General features: G+C 39.4%; 1 protein-coding gene across 1 annotated transcript in view; it reads left to right on the forward strand.

Moving 5' to 3' along the window:
- The window catches only part of FAS (Fas cell surface death receptor), a 32,910-nt gene extending 12,396 nt beyond the window's left edge, over positions 1-20,514 (forward strand). The window contains 8 exon segments of the mRNA NM_001123003.1: positions 2,826-2,988; positions 11,604-11,741; positions 13,026-13,134; positions 15,950-16,005; positions 16,178-16,258; positions 17,980-18,041; positions 19,203-19,227; positions 19,954-20,514. Of these exon segments, the coding sequence (NP_001116475.1) occupies positions 2,826-2,988; positions 11,604-11,741; positions 13,026-13,134; positions 15,950-16,005; positions 16,178-16,258; positions 17,980-18,041; positions 19,203-19,227; positions 19,954-20,273 (954 nt within the window). The 3' untranslated portion in view covers positions 20,274-20,514.
- The last annotated feature ends 327 nt before the right edge of the window (positions 20,515-20,841 follow it).

Raw genomic sequence — 20,841 nt, forward strand, 5'->3', positions numbered from 1 at the left:
TAAACCAGGAATTGTGGACCTGCTCATAATATTGTCACATGATTACTGAATGAAATTAGCATACCAAGGAAGATGGGCCCTATAGCTGTAGGGTACACACACACACACACACACACACACACACACACACTGCTGTGTATCAACCTTGAGCACCTTTGAGTTGTCAGTTTTGACTAGTCCAATTTTGACTCAAATCTCTTTGAGTTTAAATGTGGGGCATTTTGTTCAGTTTCTGGTGAGATGAGAAACCAGAATTGAAAGAGGAGAGCAAGTAGTATCTCTCTGTTAATTCCCTCTTTCCAGGCCTTGAGGTGGCTGACAACAGAAAGAAATTGCTCCTACTCAGTTGGGTTGCTTCGATTCAGTTTCCCATTATCTGTTGTAGAAGGGGCTGACTGATTTCTTCTAGCAGAGACTTGTACATTTGTGCAAGAATTTCTATGTGCTGGCAATGTCTGGAATGTTATATGGTTAGTATATTTAATTCCTGACTGTCACATTGAGCAAAGTTTGTGATAGAATAAGGATCCTAAAACATGGGTGATTTTCATTTGAAAGCCCTTCCCATCTTAACAGTGAATGCTTTGGTGTGATTTCAATCACATTATTTCCTAAAATGTCCAGTTCAGTTACTGTTCATTAGCTATTGATTCTATGATTCAGAAGAGGGACTAATATTAACAGATTGATCTTCTGTAGAGAAAGTAAGAATTGATTGGGGAACTGTCATCTTGAAAAGAGAAATTGATACTGACAAATATCTTTAGTTCAGAGCTGCTTTAGAAAAAGACCATAAATTCAAATGTGTTTTAAAAAGTAAAAGTCAGGCAAATATAATGTTAAAAAATTCCCAAATGATAAATATATTACAAATGACACGCCCCTGTGCAAGCCTGCTTTTGGAAACTTAAAATTCATCTTCGATTATAATCAGTGTTAGGCATCTCTGTATTCACAGGACCTGGCACAGAGTAGGTGCTAAAGAAATGTCTGTTGGGTTGAAAAGGCAGTGGTTTGATAGTGAAGCCAGCACACTGAGGCATAATTCCTCTGATCCGTTTACCAGCTCCAGTTATTCTTTAAATAGAATCGTTGACATAGAAAAAGTAAGCTACATTTTATGGTGAATTGGGTGTAGCAGGAAAAACACTGTAATATGAGGAAGGTGACTTGGACAAGACCTAGCTCTCTGCCTTTTGCTCATGAGTGACCCTGGATAAGTCAGGTATTTTCTTGATATTTTGGTGTGACTTTTTCTCCTGGAGTCTGGGTGTTAGTAATGGATTTTTGTTTTCTTATTTATTTTTAAAATGCTTTTCTGCCTTTCTTTCTTTGACTGGGCTGGGTCTTACTTGCAGCATGTGAGTCTTTGTTGCTGCACACAGACTCTCTCTCTAGTCTTAGCACGTGGGCTCCAGAGCTTGTGGGCTTCAGTAGTTGTACACGGGCTTAGTTGCTCCATGGGATCTTAGTTTCTCCAACCAGGGATCGAATCCGTGTCTTCTGCATTGCAAGGTGGATTCTTAAGCACTGGACTACCAGGGAAGTCCCTGGAAATGCATTTTTAAATCAGCCATCTCAGAAGGAAAAGATGGCAACCTCCTTCATCCGTCCTTCCTTGGAGGTCCCATGGTATCTTGTGACTTAGAGGGGAATGCAGGCTTTGGTGACAAAGGGGGAAGGGCTAAAAGGGAAGATTTGGGGACTCCTGTGACAGTGATGTATACACAAAGAATATTTAGTTCCCTTAACCCAGAAGATGTCATGAAGTAGAAAAAATAACGTATGCCATGAAAAATGTGATAAATGACCTTGAGGGAAAAAACCCTCAGAACTAGTAGTTTAAAAAATTTTGATGCTTAGCAATGAATTTACGTATTCCACACAGAATGAAAGATTATTTAAATTTGTGTTTAGAAAGACAAACAATAAATGTTTAGAAAACCTGAGAAAGGGATCAAACAGACATTAACCCCAAATGTTTCTATACATTTTAGGAGCTTATTTTTCTGAGGAACTCAAGCCTACAACTGACTAAGATAAATTTGACAGTGTCCCTTATGGATTTTGTCTCCCAAACAAAGGAACCAATATTGAAAGAAGTTCATTTTTCCTGAATAAAAGTGAAAAACATCCTGTTGGATTTATTGTGAAAGCCACCAGGCTTTTCTGTCCATGATTCTCCAGGCAAGAATACTGAAGTGGGTTGCCGTTTCCTTCTCCAGCAGATCTTCCCCACCTGGGGATTGAACTTGAGTCTTCTGCACTGTTGGGCAGATAATTTACTGTCTGAGGCACCTGTTAGTGCTGGTTAACCAGGAAGGATTTCATCAGCACTGAAGATTCTGTCACTATATATAAAAAAGGAAGAAACAGAACATGCTGTAAGCTAAGTACCGGGTTTGGGAGAAATTACCATTTTTTATCCTCACAGCGCTTCAAAGCGGAAAGTACTGTTGTCACTTACAGATCAGGACCTTGAGGATCACCGAGGTTATCTAACTTGCCTAAAGTCAGTGTCGATAGCAGAGCTAGGATTCAAACCACAGTTGTTTTGAAATTTCATGTTTTTTTCCCAGTCTTCTGTGTTGTCCCTTGAGCTACCATCTGTGATGCTGTGTCTCAGGTGGTTTGGAGAACCCGAGGTTTGGACTGTTATGCGGTTGACCTGCTCCTTTTTTGGAGATGGGTCAGTGGAAGGATGGAGCCTACGTCGATCTGTGTGCAGCAAATAAAACACAGTCGTTTGGGGTGAGGTAACACCTTTTCTCCAAGTTGCTTAGTTCAGAAGTCAGTAAAATTCTGTTCATGCTTTTCTTTTACAGATATTTATCTCTGTTTCTGGACCATTGTCTAAAGGTGAAAATGCCCACGTGGCTGGTATCAACTCTGAGGGGCTGAGATTGAATAAGAATATTACTGGAGCAAGTTCCTGCCAAGAAGGCCTATATCGTGAGCACCTGTTTTGCTGTCAGCCTTGTCCTCCTGGTATGTTATACACATGCAAACAAAAGCAATCCAGTAATCAGAGTGAAAATCAGGGTGAGGAGTAGCATGTGGTCATAAGGAAGAGAGTGTTTTTATAGCATTCACTCCTGCATTATGGCATGACTGAAAAGAAAAAAAAAAACTATGACATTATTTTCCCAAGACTAGCTTAATTTTTAAATGTATTTACTTTTCAATTGAAGGATAATTGCTTTACAGAATTTTATTGTTTTCTGCCAAACATCAACACGAATCAGCCAGAGGTGTACATATGTCCCCTCCCTCTTGAATCTCCTCCCCATCCCACCCCTCTAGGTTGTCACAGAGCCCCTGGTTGAGTTCCCTGAGACACACAGCGAATTCCTGTTGGCTGTCCATTTTACACGGGAATGTAAGTTTCCACGTTACTCTCTCCATACATCTCACCTTCTCCCCCACTCCCCCCATGTCTGTAAATCTGTTCTCTATGTCTGTTTCTCCATTGCTGTCTTGCTAATAAATTCATCAGTACCATCTTTCTAGATTCCAAATATATGCATTAGTATACGTTATTTATCTTTCTCTTTTTGACTTACTTCACTCTGTATAATAGGCTCTAGGTTCATCCACTTCATTAGAACTGACTCAAATGTGTTCCTTTTATGGCTGAGTAATATTGCATTGTGTATATGTACCACAACTTCTTAATTCACTCATCTGTGGATGGACATCTACGTTGCTTCCATGTTCTAGCTATGGCAAATAGTGCTGCAGTGAACGCTGGAGTACATGTGTCTTTTTCAACTCTGGTTTCCGCAGGGTATATGCCTAGGAGTGGGACTGCTGCGACATATGGTGGTTTCATTCCTCCAAGACTAGCTTATTTTATCTTTATCACACTGGTTTGATGTGAGCGTGAGTAAATAAAATTTGTAAATAACATGTACCTCAGAAGTGAGAGGATTTATTTGTTTAGCTCCATTTTTCAATAGCCAAAAGAGACTAATTTGTAGATATTAAAACTTACCACATCAGAACTGGTTAGAATGTATCATAATAACTGTGGAGCTCTAAAAGCAAGAAACTTCTACCCTTAAGAGATATGTGTCAACACTTCCCTTCAACCAGAAAGTCTCTAAGAAAAATGTTTGTCCTAGCACTGAAGCCTGAAAAATATATTTGCATTTTGCAACCGAATAACTAGATGAGCTAGAAAAGCAACGGATAAAAACCAACCATTTTTTAAAATCAGTATTGAAAACCAATTTCAAAACGGAAATCCTCTGAACACTAGCCAATTAAAAGCTAAGCAAAATGCAATTGTGCAGACTTTTATTATCAACATGGAGTAGAGTTGACTACTATGTTATACAGATAAGCATTTCCCAGCTGCATCATGAAGGAAGACAGGAAGATAAAGGAAAACAGCACATGGGCATATATAGTAGATTAATAGAACCGTAAAGGATGGTAGTAGGTTTCATGTTTGGCTTTCCAGGCCTCCAATACTTAAGCTGCTAAACAGATGTGGGTCCTGTTTATGAAAAGATTCTAACAGTCTTACTTGGCCTTCTCTCCAGGTTTTAACAACCCTTATGGAAAATCTGTCGTAATCCAACCCATTTATATTTAAGCCTGTTTATATTTAGTCTTCTCCAAATGAGAATAAAGAATGGCTTCCTGGCTTTTTGTAATCTGTTGGTAAAGAATCCGCCTGCAGTGCGGGATACCTGGGTTTGATCCCTGTGTTGGAAAGATCCCCTGGAGAGGAGAAGGCAATGGCACCCTACTCCAGTACTCTTCCCTGGAAAATCCCATGGACAGAGGAGCCTGGTAGACTACAGTCCATGGGGTTGCAAAGAGTTAGACATGACTGAGCGACTTCATGCTCACTCACAAACACCATCTATTTGTCTTATGAATTGAGATTTTTACTCATATTTTTAAACCCTAAAATGCAAATTAAAATAAAGATAATATGGTTTGCATATCAAGCTGTTAAGGACTTTCGTTGGTTTGCTTTTTTTGTTTTGCTTTCTTTTATTTTCATTTTCAAAGTGATCTCAGTCATAGTGAGTTTGCTTATGAGATAAGCAAACTCTCCTATGTCACTCTCAGAATGTCGATTGTTAAAACATTTTAAGAAAGAAATTCGGATATGTGGGTCAGAAAATTGAAAATCTACTGATACTATAATAGATTTGTAGAAAAATGTCTGAAGAAAATAGTAAAAAATAAAAGAAATATATGCATAACATTTCACTGTGATATCCAATGATGTGAGATTAAGTAAATTTCAAAGTATTCAAAGACTGGAATACTATGTATCAATCAAAATCATGTTTTCTGATATATTCTTGATATAAACCTCAATGTATATAAATTTCCTTAAGAGATTTCTAACTGATCTGCTGGCTGGATTAACTGATTCTCTCTGCTCCATCTCTAAAACATCCTGGATGGTATCCAATATGTACTAAACATCTTCCCACTTCTATTCCTTTTTGAAAAAAAATTGAAGCTTATCAATATCCAAATTGCTCCCAAACATTTTTGTGATGGTAATATATAATTTAACATTACATAAACCAGTAAACAAATACACATAAAAAACATTTAATTTCTATTAAAATTATTTTTAATTCTTTGAAGAATTTCAGTAAAGTCGAGTTACTAAAAAAATTATTAATGAACTAGGTGGAGGCAAAATACATGGGAAAAATAATGAAACTATGAAAGCCTTTCATACAGATTATTGAAGTCTTTAACTTTACTTTCCATCAAAAAGAAAGGAAGAAGGAAAAAGAAAAAAGAAATTGTGAGTGATACATTTTGGATGTGACTTAAATGAGAAAGAAGCTGGAATTCTAATAACTTGTTTCTATATCACAAGAGTGGCAAATAATTATACAGTTATACTTTATAAACTGAATTATTTATAGTAATTTTTCTGTGATCCCCTATGTGAATTGACATTTTTTTAATCAAAAAAGTCCTTATCACATCACCATATTCAATAAGAAGGATTCTATGGTACACTGCATACATTGCATATATATATGTTTATATATATATATATATGCACACACACATACATATACACATAGGTATGTATGCATATATATACTCACAGGTATATATGTGTATTTATATGTGTAGGAATGCACCAAAATAATATCTCAGAGTGGTTGATATATAGATGCTTTTTACACTTTCCTAAAATTTATACAATGAGCATATGTAGTAGTATACTCAGAAACAAATATATTTTAAAATATTATTTTCAAGAAAACAACTTCTTTTTTAATATTTTGATAAATTTAGGTTTTATACATTGGAAGAAAGAAAGAACTTGTGATATTATGTCTCTGTCATGCCATAGGCATTCTGCAAGGTCATTCATTAAAGAGGTCAGTCCATTTAGAAAGCAGTATTATTCTACTGGCAAGCAATTAAAGTTGTACTTTGACTTGGTTTTCTTAAACATACTGCTGCAATGATATAGAACCCTGATGCCCTGTATTTAAATTTGGTTCTGAGTTTCCACGATTTGTTTATGTTTTATATTGACATATCATTGCCTTTGTTTACTAAAGTATTGTATATGTTTAAATTTCATGACTTGTTTATGTATTGAGTAGTATTTTGTTTTATCAAAAGGAATGCTGTGAAAAGAAATTATTAAGAAAGTCATGTTCCTAGGAAAGATAGTATACATAATTTTTGCTGTTCATGTGAATAGGGCAGATTAAACTTTAAAGTGCATACCAGCTCTCTTCAGGAAACATCCTGGAAGATATTACTGGACACTTTGCTAACATCCCATTGGCCAAAATTTAATTACATACCCATGCAAAGGATGCTGGGAGATGTAGTCTTGACTCAGGGCAGCCATGTCTCCTAGTAAATATTCTCTTCTTATGAGAGAAGGAAAAATGGATATTAGGTGAATCAGGGATCTCTGCAACATTGACTGATCTTTTACAAAGTTCTAAATTAAGAAAAATGTAAAGATATTGTAATGTGTTAAACTGTGTAGTAATCACCATTTGCAGTTAGGTTTTTGGCACCATAGTGGGCATACCAAGTAAATAGCTCCCCAGTAAAGCGATCCCAGGAAGGCAAACTGACTTCTGAGAGAGAATTATGGGGCATTGTTAAAAAGGAAAGGGAAAGCAAGTGAAGAATCATGCTCTGGTACACACATTCTCCGGTGCAGCAGATAAGCCACTGGGACTGAGATGAAGGCAGAGAAATAGGACAGAGCCCCTGACCTGTTTTATCAGAGCCCCTGAAAAGTTTTGTTGTGTTAATAGTTTGTAATATGATAGCTGAAATCTTTACCAAGCAGATATTGAATTGTGTTTCATAGTTTAAGTTCTGGCATCAGACACTGCTTTCAGATCCTCCATCTGACACTTACAGGATGACCACCGTATTCTGGTTTGCCCGAGACTTCCCCAATTTTAGCACTAAAAGTCTCACATCCTGGGCAAACAGGGATGATTGGTCCTCCTAGCTATTTACAAGCTTCATGTCCTTGGGCAAGATACTTGATTTCTTTGAGTCTGGTTCTTTAACTGTGAAATGGAAGTAGTAATGTTCTGACCTTTTGTGATTATTGTGAACAATAATGTGTTAATAGTGTGTAGCAGAGTGCTTGGCTCAGTAAGTGTTACTATTATCATTTATTGTTACCACTGTAAGAAGTATAACAGGTTCATATACATTTGAATGGGTGGTTCATTTGAATGGATCTGATGAGTTCATATGCATTTTACCTGCATGCTTCTGGATGGAACTCCGTGCTATATTGGAATAAGTGAAACTGAGAATTTGTGATGGTCTTCTAACATATTTCTCATGAAGGACAATGAGCTACTGTAACTGAGGAATTTTCTTGTAAAATTTAACATAAATCTCAAATGTTCCTTCTCTCACTTTCTCTGTATACTAATCCACTAATCTTTTGTTGTTGCTGCCATGGAATCCAAAATGAGAATATTTTCTGAACAGTCATGTAAAGTAATTGTCTGAAATGTTAGAATAAATTAGAGTAGCATTGTCATATATACACCCTGGTTCTGGGTCCTAGGTTGAAAGAGCTGAAATCACCTAGTGGAATTTTAAGTAGACAGATAAGCCAGCAACCAGGACAATCCCACCTTTACTTAAAATGGCTCCCCTGTTCTCATCTAGAGCCTGTCTACACCAAGTGTGGTTTATAAGCCAGCAAAATCCGCGTTAGCCAGGAGTTTGTTAGGAATGCAGAGTGTCAGGCCCTGCCCTAGACCTACTCAATCAGACCAATGCCAAAACCCTCACTTAGAAATTCTGATTTAATTGCTTTGAGATGGGACCTGAGTGAGAGAGTGAATGAAAGTCGCCCAATGGTGTACGACTCTTTGCAACCCCATGGACTAGCCCACCAGGCTCTTCTGTCCATGGGATTCTCCAGGCAATAATACTGGAGTGGGTTGCCGTTTTCTCCTCCAGGGGATCTTCCTGAGCCGGGGATGGAACCTGTGTCTCTTACATCTCCTGCACTGGCAGGCGGATTCTTATGTATACATAAAGCTGAATCGCTTTGTTGTACAGAAGCAACTAACACAACATTGTAAAGCTATTATACTCCAATAATAGATTTTTTAAAAAACTAAGAAAAAGACAAAAAAAAAAAAGAATGTTATGAAGTTATTAAGAAAGTCATATACCTGAGAAAAACAGAATAAATTATGTTTGCTGTTCATACGAGGGGGGCAGATTAGATTTTGCCTATTCTTTTTATTTAGTGATAACAAGTTTAGTTACTACTTAGGCCTTTCTCTTAAACTTCCCTTTATACTTTCTCTTTCATCTTTCTCTGTTCCCTTGCTGTTCCCTTTATATTTTCTCTTCTTTCTCTGTTCCTTTGCTATAACTTAGCTTCCCCCACAGCAATTATCACCACTTGCCATCCTGTATTTGTTTGTGCATGGCCTGCTTCTACTTTGAAAATGTGAAGTCTTTGGAGACCAAGGACTTGTCTTTCAAGGGTATCTCCAGCTCCTAGAAAGTGCCTGGCACACAACAGGTATTAATAAACACTTCTTAAGGAAATGAATTTTCCAGAAGACAGTGTTGTATGAAAAAGAAAGTAAAAGTCTCTCAGTCATGTCCGATTCTTTGCAACCCCATGGACTATACAGTCCATGGAATTCTCCAGGCCAGAATACTGGAGTGGATAGCCTTTCCGTTCTCCAGGGGATCTTCCCGACCCAGGAATTGAACCAGGGTCTCCTGCATTGCAGGCAGATTCTTTACCAACTAAGCTATCAGGGAAGGCCATTGTTATATAATACTTACTAATAGCAATCCAATGATTCATTTTATTTTTAAAGTAAAGGAAAGCAAGCATGAATATGATTTAAAATTTTGTGTATTAAGACAGCAAGCCTGGTAATAAAGTTCATGCCTACACATCATAACATACTCTGTCACTCGGTGGCAAAGGAATAGAAAGAAAGAGGAGTGAAAAGGAAACTGTGAGCACTTACTGGGCAGGCCCCTTGCAGTTCTTTTAGCTGTGCAAATGAAGTGTGATGATCTCCATCGCATGCATGAAGAAATTCGGCTCAGAGAGATTAAGCATCTTGTTAAAGATATTATTGATATTATTTTTAAAAATGTAGCCAGAGTCTTTAGAACTTCAAATGTTCTTTTCATTAAACAATACTATTCTTACCAGGATTTGTGGACTTTGGAAAGTGAAATGAGAAGTCAGAGCAAGAATTGGGTCATCTCAGTGGCCAGTGGCAGTCATCTCTTAATATGAATATATACTTAGCAACCTTCTTCCCTCCTCCCCCAAAGCTGGTAAAGGCATCTCTTCCAGTGCTTTTGGTCATTCTGACCTCTTTTTCATATGTTCCTATTGCTAATCATCCTATAGAAGTAGGCATAGAAACTTCCCTGGTGGGCCAGTGGTTAGAAATGTGCCTGCCAATGCAAGGAACGTGAGTTCGATCCCTGGTCCAGGAAGATTCCGCAAGCTGTTGGGCAGCTAAGGCCCTGTGCCACAACTACTGAAGCCTGAGTGCCCTAGAGCCTGTGCACTACCACAGGAGAAGCCACCGCGGTGAGAGGCCTGCATGCCACAGACCAAGAGCAGCACCTCCTCCCTGCAGCCAGAGAGAGCCCACGTGCAGCAGCGAAGATCCAGCACAGCCAAAAGTCAATCAATCAATCAATCAATGTTTTTTTTAAAATGAAGTAGGCATCAGTTCAGTTCAGTTCAGTTCAGTCACTCAGTCACGTCCAGCTCTTTGCGACCCCGTGAATCTCAGCACACCAGGCTTCCCTGTCCATCCAACTCCCAGAGTTCACTCAAACTCATGTCCATCAAGTCGGTGATGCCATCCAGCCATCTCATCCTCTGTCATCCCCTTCTCCTCCTGCCCCCAATCCCTCCCAGCATCAGAGTCTTTTCCAATGAGTCAACTCTTCACATCAGGTGGCCAAAGTACTGGAGTTTCAGCTTTAACATCAGTCCTTCCAGTGAACACCCAGGACTGATCTTTAGGATGGACTGGTTGGATCTCCTTGCAGTCCAAGGGATTCTCAAGAGTCTTCTTCAACACCACAGTTCAAAAGCATCAATTCTTCGGCATTCAGCGTTCTTCACAGTCCAACTCTCACATCCATACATGACCACTGGAAAAACCATAGCCTTGACTAGATGGGCCTTTGTTGGCAAAGTAATGTCTCTGCTTTTGAATATGCTATCTAGGTTGGTCATAACTTTCTTTCCAAGGAGTAAGCGTCTTAATTTCATGGCTGCAGTCACCATTTGCAGTGATTTTGGAGCCAAAAAAATAAAGTCTGACACTGTTTCCACTGTTTCCCCATCTATTTCCCATGAAGTGATGGGACCAGATGCCATGATCTTCATTTTCTGAATGTTGAGCTTTAAGCCAACTTTTTCACTCTCCTCTCTCACTTTCTTCAAGAGGCTTTTTAGTTCCTCTACACTTTCTGCCATAAGGGTGGTGTCATCTGCATATCTGAGGTTATTGATCTTTCTTCCGGCAATCTTGATTCCAGCTTGTGCTTCTTCCAGCCCACCATTTCTCATGATGAACTCTGCATAGAAGTTAAATAAGCAGAGTGATAATATACAGCCTTGATGTACTCCTTTTCCTATTTGGAACCAGTCTGTTGTTCCATGTCCAATTCCAACTGTTGCTTCCTGACCTGCATATAGGTTTCTCAAGAGGCAGGTCAGGTGGTCTGGTATTCCCATCTCTTTCAGAATTTTCCACAGTTGATTGTGATCCACACAGTCAAAGGCTTTGGCATAGTCAATAAAGCAGAAAGAGATGTTTTTCTGGAACTCTCTTGCTTTTTCCATGATCCAGCGGATGTTGGCAGTTTGATCTCTGGCTCTCCGTAACTCTTTTAGCTTTTGTCTTGGGAGAAATTCTGTCTCTTGATAATGATTTTTCAACAACCTTCTCCACTACTATATTTATATTTCATTAGCTTAGCCCTTCCACTCCCGTTTCAGCAGTGTTTTATTATCACCCCTGCAGACTTCACTTGCTGTTGCATGACCACCTTGTGTTTAAACACTTGCTCCATTTTCTCCCCATGGGCAGGCAAACGTAAAAACGGTGATTGCAAACGCGACGGAGATATGCCAGAATGTGTGCTCTGCTCGGAGGGGAACGAGTACACAGACAAGAGCCATCATTCTGACAAATGCATAAGATGTAGTGTCTGTGATGAAGAACATGGTAAGTGTCTTAAAAAAACATTCAAAAGGGACAAATCATGGTATTGCATGTAGCATCATGTATAATACAGTCAGAAACTGGGACCTACGCTGGTGCTATGTCAGCATCCAGGAGGGAGAGGGTGGGGCTGATGGGGATGAAGCAGGATCAGGCACTGAGGGAATGACTGGTCTAGACATTTATGGGTCAAGTCTAGGCAGTTCTTCCCAATGTAAGAGAATGACTGAATGCAAGCGTGCTGAACAGGACCCATCAGCTCTAACCAGAATTGAAGGGACTTTTTTTCCTGTCTTGATTTATGCTTGTAAAATGGCTTTTGTTCTTAGCCAAAAAGATCTCAGAAGCCTGCAGATACAAGGACAGATAAAGCCAAGAGGTGGGTGGACTGCTCCCCCTTTCTCTGAGAATCTGGCTTGTCCTGATAATTACTGTTGAGGACCTGAATTTTCATGGATATTCCAGTCTATCTTGAGGGTTCAGATTAAAATAAAGCAGAAATACTCCCAGTTTTGTTAAGAAGAACATCAAGAACTCTCTGGACATAAAGCTTTTCTTGCCCCTGTGCAGGCTCTAAAGCAATGTTTCTCAACCCTGACTGTATAGTAGAATCAAACAGTAAGCTATGAAAATTGCCAACATTTAGGTCCAATTTCAAGGGCTTCCTAGTGGCTCAGATGATAAAGAATTTGCCTGCAATGCAGGAGACTCCGCTTTGATCCCTGGGCCAAGAATATTCCCTGGAGAAAAGAATGGTTACCCACTCCAGTATTCTTGCCTGGAGAATTCCTTGGACAAAGGAGCCTGGCAGGCTACAGTCCATGGGGTCACAAAGAGCTGGACACCACTGAATGACTTTGACTCACTCTCTCACTCAGGTCCCATCTCAGAGCGATTAAATCAGAATCTCTAAGTGAGGGTTTTGGCATTGGTCTGATTGAGTAGGTCTGGGGCAGGGCCTGACATTCTGCATTTCTAACAAGCTCCTGGGTGAGGCTGATGTTGCTGATCTATAAGCCACACTTTGAGTAGCCAGGCTCTAGACGAGAGCAGGGGAGCCGTTTAAGTACAAGTCCGATTGTGTAGGTTGCTGGATTGTCTGTCTGCTTATAACACTGCTAGATGATTTCAGCTCTTTCAGCCTGGGGTTATCTATTTGGCATTTAAGCACTAGTTATGTTACTAAAGGTTTGATGGTTTGACTGCTGATGTCAGCGCTGGATCTCAAAAACCCATGCTGTTCCTGCCCATCCTTTTCATTGTTCATTCATCAAATTGGTGTTCTAGGGCTAGAAGTGGAACACAACTGTACTCGGACCCAGAATACCAAGTGCAGATGCAAATCGAATTTTTTTTGTAACAGTTCTCCATGCGAACACTGTAACCCTTGCACCACGTAAGTTTTACTCTTTCTCTGGTTAAAACAGTAGATAAATCTTGAGAGAAAATGATTTCCTGAAAGGGAAGCAACACTGGCTGAGAGTGAAGAATTTGGGTTTTAATCTTGCTTTGACTCCAAGAAACTAAACAACCATTTTTTTCACCCAAACATCCTGTGTCTAAACATTTATTGAACACTTCCTGCGTGCTTGATTCCGTGCTGGCTGCTCAAGCCATTGATGTATGCAGACACATGCCTGGTCTTGAAGATCTAAGGCTAGAGGCAGAGAGTGTCAAGAAAGATGATGGTTATTATGTCCAGACCATATGGTAAGACTTGTGTTCCAGATTTTGAGTTATATAGGAAGACCTTTCAATTCTGGGGGATGGGTAAAGATATGACACATGGCTTGAGTCTTGAAAAAAGGTGTAAACAGATAGAAAGGACATTTCAGGCAGGGGAACAGCAACTGCAGCAGGCAAAAGGAAGCTCTGGAGAACAAAGGACCTGGCTGGAGTTTAGGAAAGACTGAGAAGGAACCAGGTCAGATCATGAAGGACCTGTCTTTCATGCTAAAGTGCTTGATTTCAACCCAAAGATAGGACACCTGATTGTAGGTTTCCCTTTTCTTCCGATTAATCGGGTGATTTTGAAAGATCACTTAACCTCTCTGCACTTTGGTTTCCTCACTCATTTTGTTGTTGTTCAGTCGCTAAGTTGTGTCCGACTGTTTGCGACCCCATGGACTGCAGCATGCCAGGCTTCCCTGTCCTTTACTATCTCCCAGAGCTTGTTCAAACTCATGTCCATTCTAACCATCTCATCCTCTGTCGCCCTTTTCTCCTCCTGCCCTCAATCTTTCCCAGCATCACGGTCCTTTCCAATGACTTGGCTGTTTGTATCAGGTGGCCAAACTGTTGGAGCTTCATTTTCACTATCAGTCCTTCCAATGAATATTCAGGGTTGATTTCCTTTAGGATTGACTGGTTTGATCTCCTTGCTGTCCAAGGGACTCTCAAGAGTCTTATCCAGCACCAGAGCTCAAAAGCATCAATTCTTCAGCACTCATCCTTCTTTATGGTCCAAATCTCACATCCATACATAACTAATGGAAAATCCATAGCTTTGACTATATGGTCCTTTGTCAGCAAAGTATTGTCTCTGCTTCTTAATATATTGTCTAGGTTTGTCATAGCTTTTCTTCCAAGGAGCAGGTGTCTTTTAATTTCATGGCTGCAGTCACCATCCACAGTGATTTTGGGGCCCAAGGAAATAAAGTCTGTTACTTTCCATTTTTTTCCCCATCTATTTGCCATGAAGTGATGCGACTGGATGCCATGATCTTAGTTTTCTGAATGTGGATGCAAATAATACTCACTTGTCTTATCAACATCATTTCTGTGACAATCAGATTGGGTAGTATGTGCTGTAAAAATTTGTCCAAGCTCACCTTGTTAGGGAATGGGCAGAACCAGGTTATAATTCAGACAGTTTGTCAGTATTTGGCTGTCTGAAGAAAATCCTACAGGGACTTCTTGAGTGTCCTAATCACTAGTTGATATAAAAGAGGAGGCCTTTAGGGGCTAGCTACGTAGACTCCATAAGCAACAGCCTGGGCAGTGGGCTATTGTCTGACCATTTAATTGCTCCATGACTGTTTTGAAATTGCTTTTGGCAATTTATGATTTTAAGTTTATTTGCTAATTAAACTTTATTTTTATGTCTATTCCATTTTTTGCTCATATGTTGATATTTTAATGCCTATTTTTTTTAACTTCGAGGTATTTTTAACCCATAGTCATTCTTTAGGATATTTTTCATCCAAACATCCAAATTATGTCATGAATTTGCACCTAGTAGATGCTAAAAAACACTAAGATCATGTTATCCGATCCCATTAGGCATGCGTGCTTAGTTGCTCAGTCTTGTCTGTCTCTTTGCGACCCTATGGACTGTAGCCCACCAGGCTTCTCTGTCCATGGGATTCTCCAGGCAAGAATACTAGATTGGGTTGCCATTTCCTTCTCCAATCTGGTCCTATCACTTCATGGCAAATAGATGGGGAAAAAATGGAAACAGTGACAGACTTTATTTTCTCAGACTCCAAAAATCACTGTGGATGGTGATTGCAGCCATGAAATTAAAAGATGCTTGCTCCTTAGGAAAAAAAGCTATGACAAACCTAGACAGTGTATTAAAAAATAGAGACATTACTGATAAAGGACCATATAGTCAAAGCTATGGTTTTTCCATTAGTTATGTATGGATATGAGAGTTGGACCATAAAGAAGGCTGAGTGCCGAAGAATAGATGCTTTCGAACTGTGGTATTGGAGAAGACTCTTGAGAGCCCCTTAGACAGCAAGGAGACCAAACCAGTCAATCCTAAAGGAAATCAACCCTGAATATTCATTGGAAGGACTGATGCTGTAGCTGAAGCTCTGATACTTCGGCCACCTGATGTGAAGCGCCACCTCATTCCAAAAGACCCTGATGCTGGGAAAGATTGATTGCAGGAGGAGACAGGGATGACAGAGGATTAGATGGTTGGTTGGTATCACCGACTCAATGGACATGAGTTTGAGCAAACTCTGGGAGATGGTGAAGGACAGGGAAGCCTAGCGTGCTGCAGTCTATGGGATCGCAAAGAGTCAGACACAACTGGATGACTATGCAACAACACAAAATGCTGATCTAGAAATATGTGAGGGAATATGTTTGCCAGAGATGCAAAAATGGATAAAATGTCCCTGGATTTATAGTTTGCTATTGAAAATGATCAAGGAATCAGTCCATCAGAATTTTTGAATTCCTTCTGAATTTTTTTCTAGGTGTGAACATGGAATCATTGAGAAATGCACACCAACTAGCAACACCAAATGCAAAGGTTATTATTTCTTTTTATGATTATATTCTCCTTTCTCCCAAACTCACTGTAAAATATGAAGAAAAGGCAATCCATTTTGACTCTATGAGTACTTTGTTTCCATCTTTTTTTTTTTAAATAATATTAAGAATTATGTACTTTCATATGCCATGTACAATGTTCCTATCTACAGGATCCAGATCTCACGCAAACAGTTTATGGGCCCTCCTGATCCTCCTCCTCCTCATCCTAATATTTCTAATAATATACAAAGGTAAGCTCTTACTTCATTCAAATGGCAGGTTGAAGTGACTTGGGAAGTCATTGTTCACAAGAATTCCCTTCTGTCTTCTACTTGTAAGAAAGCTCCTACCAGGTAGCAACTCTGGTATAGAGTTAAATTCCTACTTCTAAATGCACCCCTGAGTGCTGATAAGAATAGATGATATTATCCTTCAGCTACTGTTTTTGAGCAACCATTCTGGGGCACTCATTCGGTATTCCCATCCTCCCCATGAACAAGGGTATTTTCATTTACACAGCAGCCAAGTTGGCCAAGAATTGGAAGTGGTCCTTCACTCTACATTGAGGTCATCCCCTGCACAAAGAGAAGGCCAAGAGCAAAGGGACTGCAGCAGACACTTGATAAATTCATCCCTCTCTGGGTCTCTTCTCCCTTGTCCAGACCCCATGGTTTTTGATTATTTGTCCACTTTAAAGACTATGGCATACCTTTTATGCAAGAGTTACTTAGTAAAATCATCAGGTAAACCAAAATTTGGAATACCCTGGGCTTCCCAGGCGGCTCAGTGGTAAAGAATTTGTTTGCCAATGCAGAAGACACGGGTTTGATCCCTGGGTCAGGAAGATTCCCTGGAGAAGGAAATGGCAACCCGCTCCGATATTCTTGCCTGGGAAACCCCAAAGACAGAGGAGCCTGGTGGGCTACAGTCCATGGGGTCACAAAAGAGTCAGACACAGCTTAGCAACTAAAGCAACAACAATAATTATTCTAGAAAACTCCCATTAGATCATTCATACAACACATGGCAGGGCCAACTTTTGATAACACTGATGCATCCAATTTTTCCTTTCCGTTGGAACAAATCGCTGTTTCTCCAGGTCAGCTGAAGATAAAAGAGCCTTGAGAGGTTTAGCTGAAAATATAAACTCAAGGTTTAAACACTTTAAATCTGCTTTAAATGCCACTTCACAGCAAACTGAAGTCAACTTTCTGTAATCTATGGCTTCTGTGCCCTGCTGTAGCCATGCCACCCAGCTTCAAGCCAGCAAGACAGTGTTGATGGCCACAGAGTAAGTCAAAAGCCAGCTTCAGGCTAGTGTGTGGTACCTGGATGGCTCCATTAAGATGTGGCATAGCAGGACATTCCTGACGGTCCTTCGGGTGCTGGGGGTGTAGGTTCGATCCCTGGTTGGGGAGCTAAGATCCTACATGCCTTATGGCCAGAAAACCAAACATAAAACAGAAGCAATGCTGCAGCAAATTCAGTGCGTGCGTTAGTTGCTCAGTCGTGTCCAAATCTTTGTGACCCCATGTACTGTAGCCCACCAGGCTCCTCTGTCCATGGGGTTCTCCAGGCAAGAATACTGGAGTGGGTTGCCATTCTCTTCTCCAGGGGATCTTCCTGACCCAGGGATCGAAGCCAGTATCCCTCAATGCAGGCAGGTTCTTTACCATCTGAGCCACCAGGGAAGCATTAACAAACTCAATAAAAGACTTTAAAAATGGTCCACATAGAAAAAAATTTTTTTTTAATTTTAAAGAAAGATGTGGCATGTCTCTGTACCACTTGACTCAATGGGATGGAATTTTCAAAATCAGGACAAATCTGCCTCTTTTGGTGCTTGGTTGCTATAAATTTTAGTGAATGAATTTCTCCTTTATTCTCATGCTTCTCTTAGTATGAAACTGTTCTGTCATGCTTCCTACAAGGCTGAGACCTGAGTCTGATAGATATTTCTTGGATCTTTCAGTGGTGAGACGTCGACGCAGGAATAAAAAGAATGGTAATTGCGTCTCTGCAGCCTCAAATGATGTAAGTGTTGAAATGTGGACAGCTATCCTAAAAAAATAGTCATTCAGTTTTTTACTTATTACTTTTAAAAGATTAATTAATTTATTTTAATTGGAGGCTAATTACAATATTGTGGTGGTTTTTGCCATACATTGACCTGAATCAGCCGTGGGTGTACATGTGTCCCCCTACTTGTTACTTTTTAAAAAGCAAACCTTTATGGTGCTTGTGTGTGCATGGATTAGAGGGGCATCAAAAATGAATTAAGACATGGTGCCCAGTTTATAAGAAACTTCTATACAAATAGCATACAAATAAATTCTTATTAATAAGTTCTCACTTACACAAAGGTAGCTGACAAAAGGATGTGGCCAAGCCTCCATGGTGGTATTATTCATGAACAGAAATGCAGAGAGATATCCTTTACCAGAGCATGGATTCAACATGCCCAAGCAAAGAGATTACTCTGAAAGCCCACACTAAAGGCACAACTCATCTCTCTCCAGTCACTTGTTACCTTATCGGTCACCATATCTTTTTCTAACATAGAATAAAAGCCTGTCACATCGCTAAAAAAAGGAGTTCCCTGGTGGCCTAGTGGCTTTCAATGCCGTAGCCTGGGTTCAGTCCCTGTCAGGGAACTGAGATCCTGCAAGCCATGCTCAAAGGAGAAAAAAAAAAAAAAAAAAAACAGCCAAAGGTACACTGGGGAGAGTAACCAGCTCATCTGATGAATATTGATTTTTCTCACTTGAGGCCAGTGGGATTTAGGGTTCTTTAAATCACTATAGTACAAAATCATTTCAACTTAAACTATGTTCTTGTATCAAAAATTCAAATCATTACAGTAAAGAAAATGTTAGAATGATGTTTACTATGTTTATTTTCATGTGCCTGTACAAAGAATAATCTCAGCACATTTCACAAATCCCTTAGGTTTCTTGCCTCTGTAAAAAATGAACCAATATTCCCTTCGTTTCTGGTTAGGCTGGAACGTTTCAGAATAAAAATTTGAATGGTGAAAGAATCCTCCTTAGTCATTTAGTCTAATTTTATACATCAAGTAAGTGTACTTCCTTGAGTATTAAGGAAGAATTAGAAGATTGCATTTGGAGTATTCTAAATATATTTTTATTTCCCTCTCTCCTTCCCTCTGTTGTTGTTTTTTTTTTTTCTCCCCAGGAAGGGAGGCAACTGAATTTAACAGGTAAGATTTTTATCATTTTGTTTGCTAGAGATGGCTTCCTTGGGAGTAACAGGCTAATTTTGCAGTTAAAATAATGTTGTGAATTTCAGTGACACATTATGCGGTCTTGCTGTTCTTTGAGGCTGCGTTTCTTCCTGCTCACAAGGGTTTATTAGGCAGTGTGTTTAAATGTATAACTAATGCTCATTATTAAAAATAAGTCAGGTAACATAAGATGCTATATTCTTAAAGCTTTGTTTTCCTTCACAAGCAGTTGGGTATAGTATAGAAGAACTCTGCCTAAACCCCTAGGTAATCTGAATTGTAGACTCAGTTGTATACTTACTCTTGGTGTATCCTAGTTCCAGTGAGTCAGTGATAAGATGACTGACTTAAGGGTCGTAAACCCTTGGCCTGCCTTTTAGATTTGTGGATCATTGATCATCAGACCCATGATGGCATTAGAAATGAGCTTTTCCAGCCCTGTTATTATATAGATGAGAAAAGAAGACGCAGAGATGTTCTGTATCTCGCCCAGGGTATAGAGCAAATTACTGGGGACATAGGAGGAGCTGGGATAAGAACTCAAGGTTGTTTCTGTTTTTATTTTTCCCCAATTGGCTCTGTAGATATCTAGGACTTACCCATATTCTTAAGTACAGTAAGAAGAGAAATAACTGTGGTTTTTCAAAAGTGGGAATTTTGTTTAGAAAAACAAATTTTCAGAGACTGTTCTCTATTTTTTAGATGTTGACTTGGGTAAATATATCCCTAGTATTGCTGAACTAATGAAAATAACTGAAGTTAAAGAATTTGTTCGGAAGAATGGTATGGAGGAAGCCAAAATAGATGATATCATGCATGACAATCTCCATGAAACAGCTGAACAGAAGGTCCAACTGCTCCGCAAGTGGTACCAAAGTCACGGGAAGAAAAATGCATATTGTACATTGACTAAAAATCTCCCAAAAGCTCTTGCAGAGAAGATTTGTGACATAGTCCTGAAGGACATTACTAATGAACGTGAAAATGCAAACTTGCAAAATGAAAGTGAAAACCTGGTTTAAAGTGAAAAATAATTAACTCAGTTCTGAGAATATACTAAATATTCTAAATGTTCAAATAAGTTCTGAGTAGCTGCAGATATTGCTTGGCTTGGCTTTTTACTGGATGTGTTTTCTTTTTTTCATTTATTAGATTTGTAGAGCTAATATATTTGCTCAAAGCTATTTGTAGGGCTAATAACTGAGCATTTCGTGATTCTGCCTTCAAGGGTTTTTAAAGTCTAGTTGGGGAGATGAATGCTGGTGAGAGTAAATACCCATGTTTATCTTCTTGCCTGTTAAGTGTGTTAAAAAGCATCTTAAAAAGTGTGTAAAAAAGCGTGCATTCAAAGATTGAGATCATGCTCAAGTGTGTAACATATGATTCTGTCAGTGTGAATGTAATTAATGTATGTGAACACAAATGCCTATCCACAGGTTGACCCCATTCCACGAATTAGTAGATGTGATCATTGTTGCCATGTGACAATCAACTGCCTCTAAATTACTTCCCCAGCTCCACTGATAATTCTAGAGATTTTGCCATATTTATAAATTTTGTTTACACCTTTGAGAGGAGTATATTCAGGGA

This window comes from Ovis aries, chromosome 22 (genome assembly GCF_016772045.2).
Source record: "Ovis aries strain OAR_USU_Benz2616 breed Rambouillet chromosome 22, ARS-UI_Ramb_v3.0, whole genome shotgun sequence".
Lineage (NCBI taxonomy): Eukaryota > Metazoa > Chordata > Mammalia > Artiodactyla > Bovidae > Ovis > Ovis aries.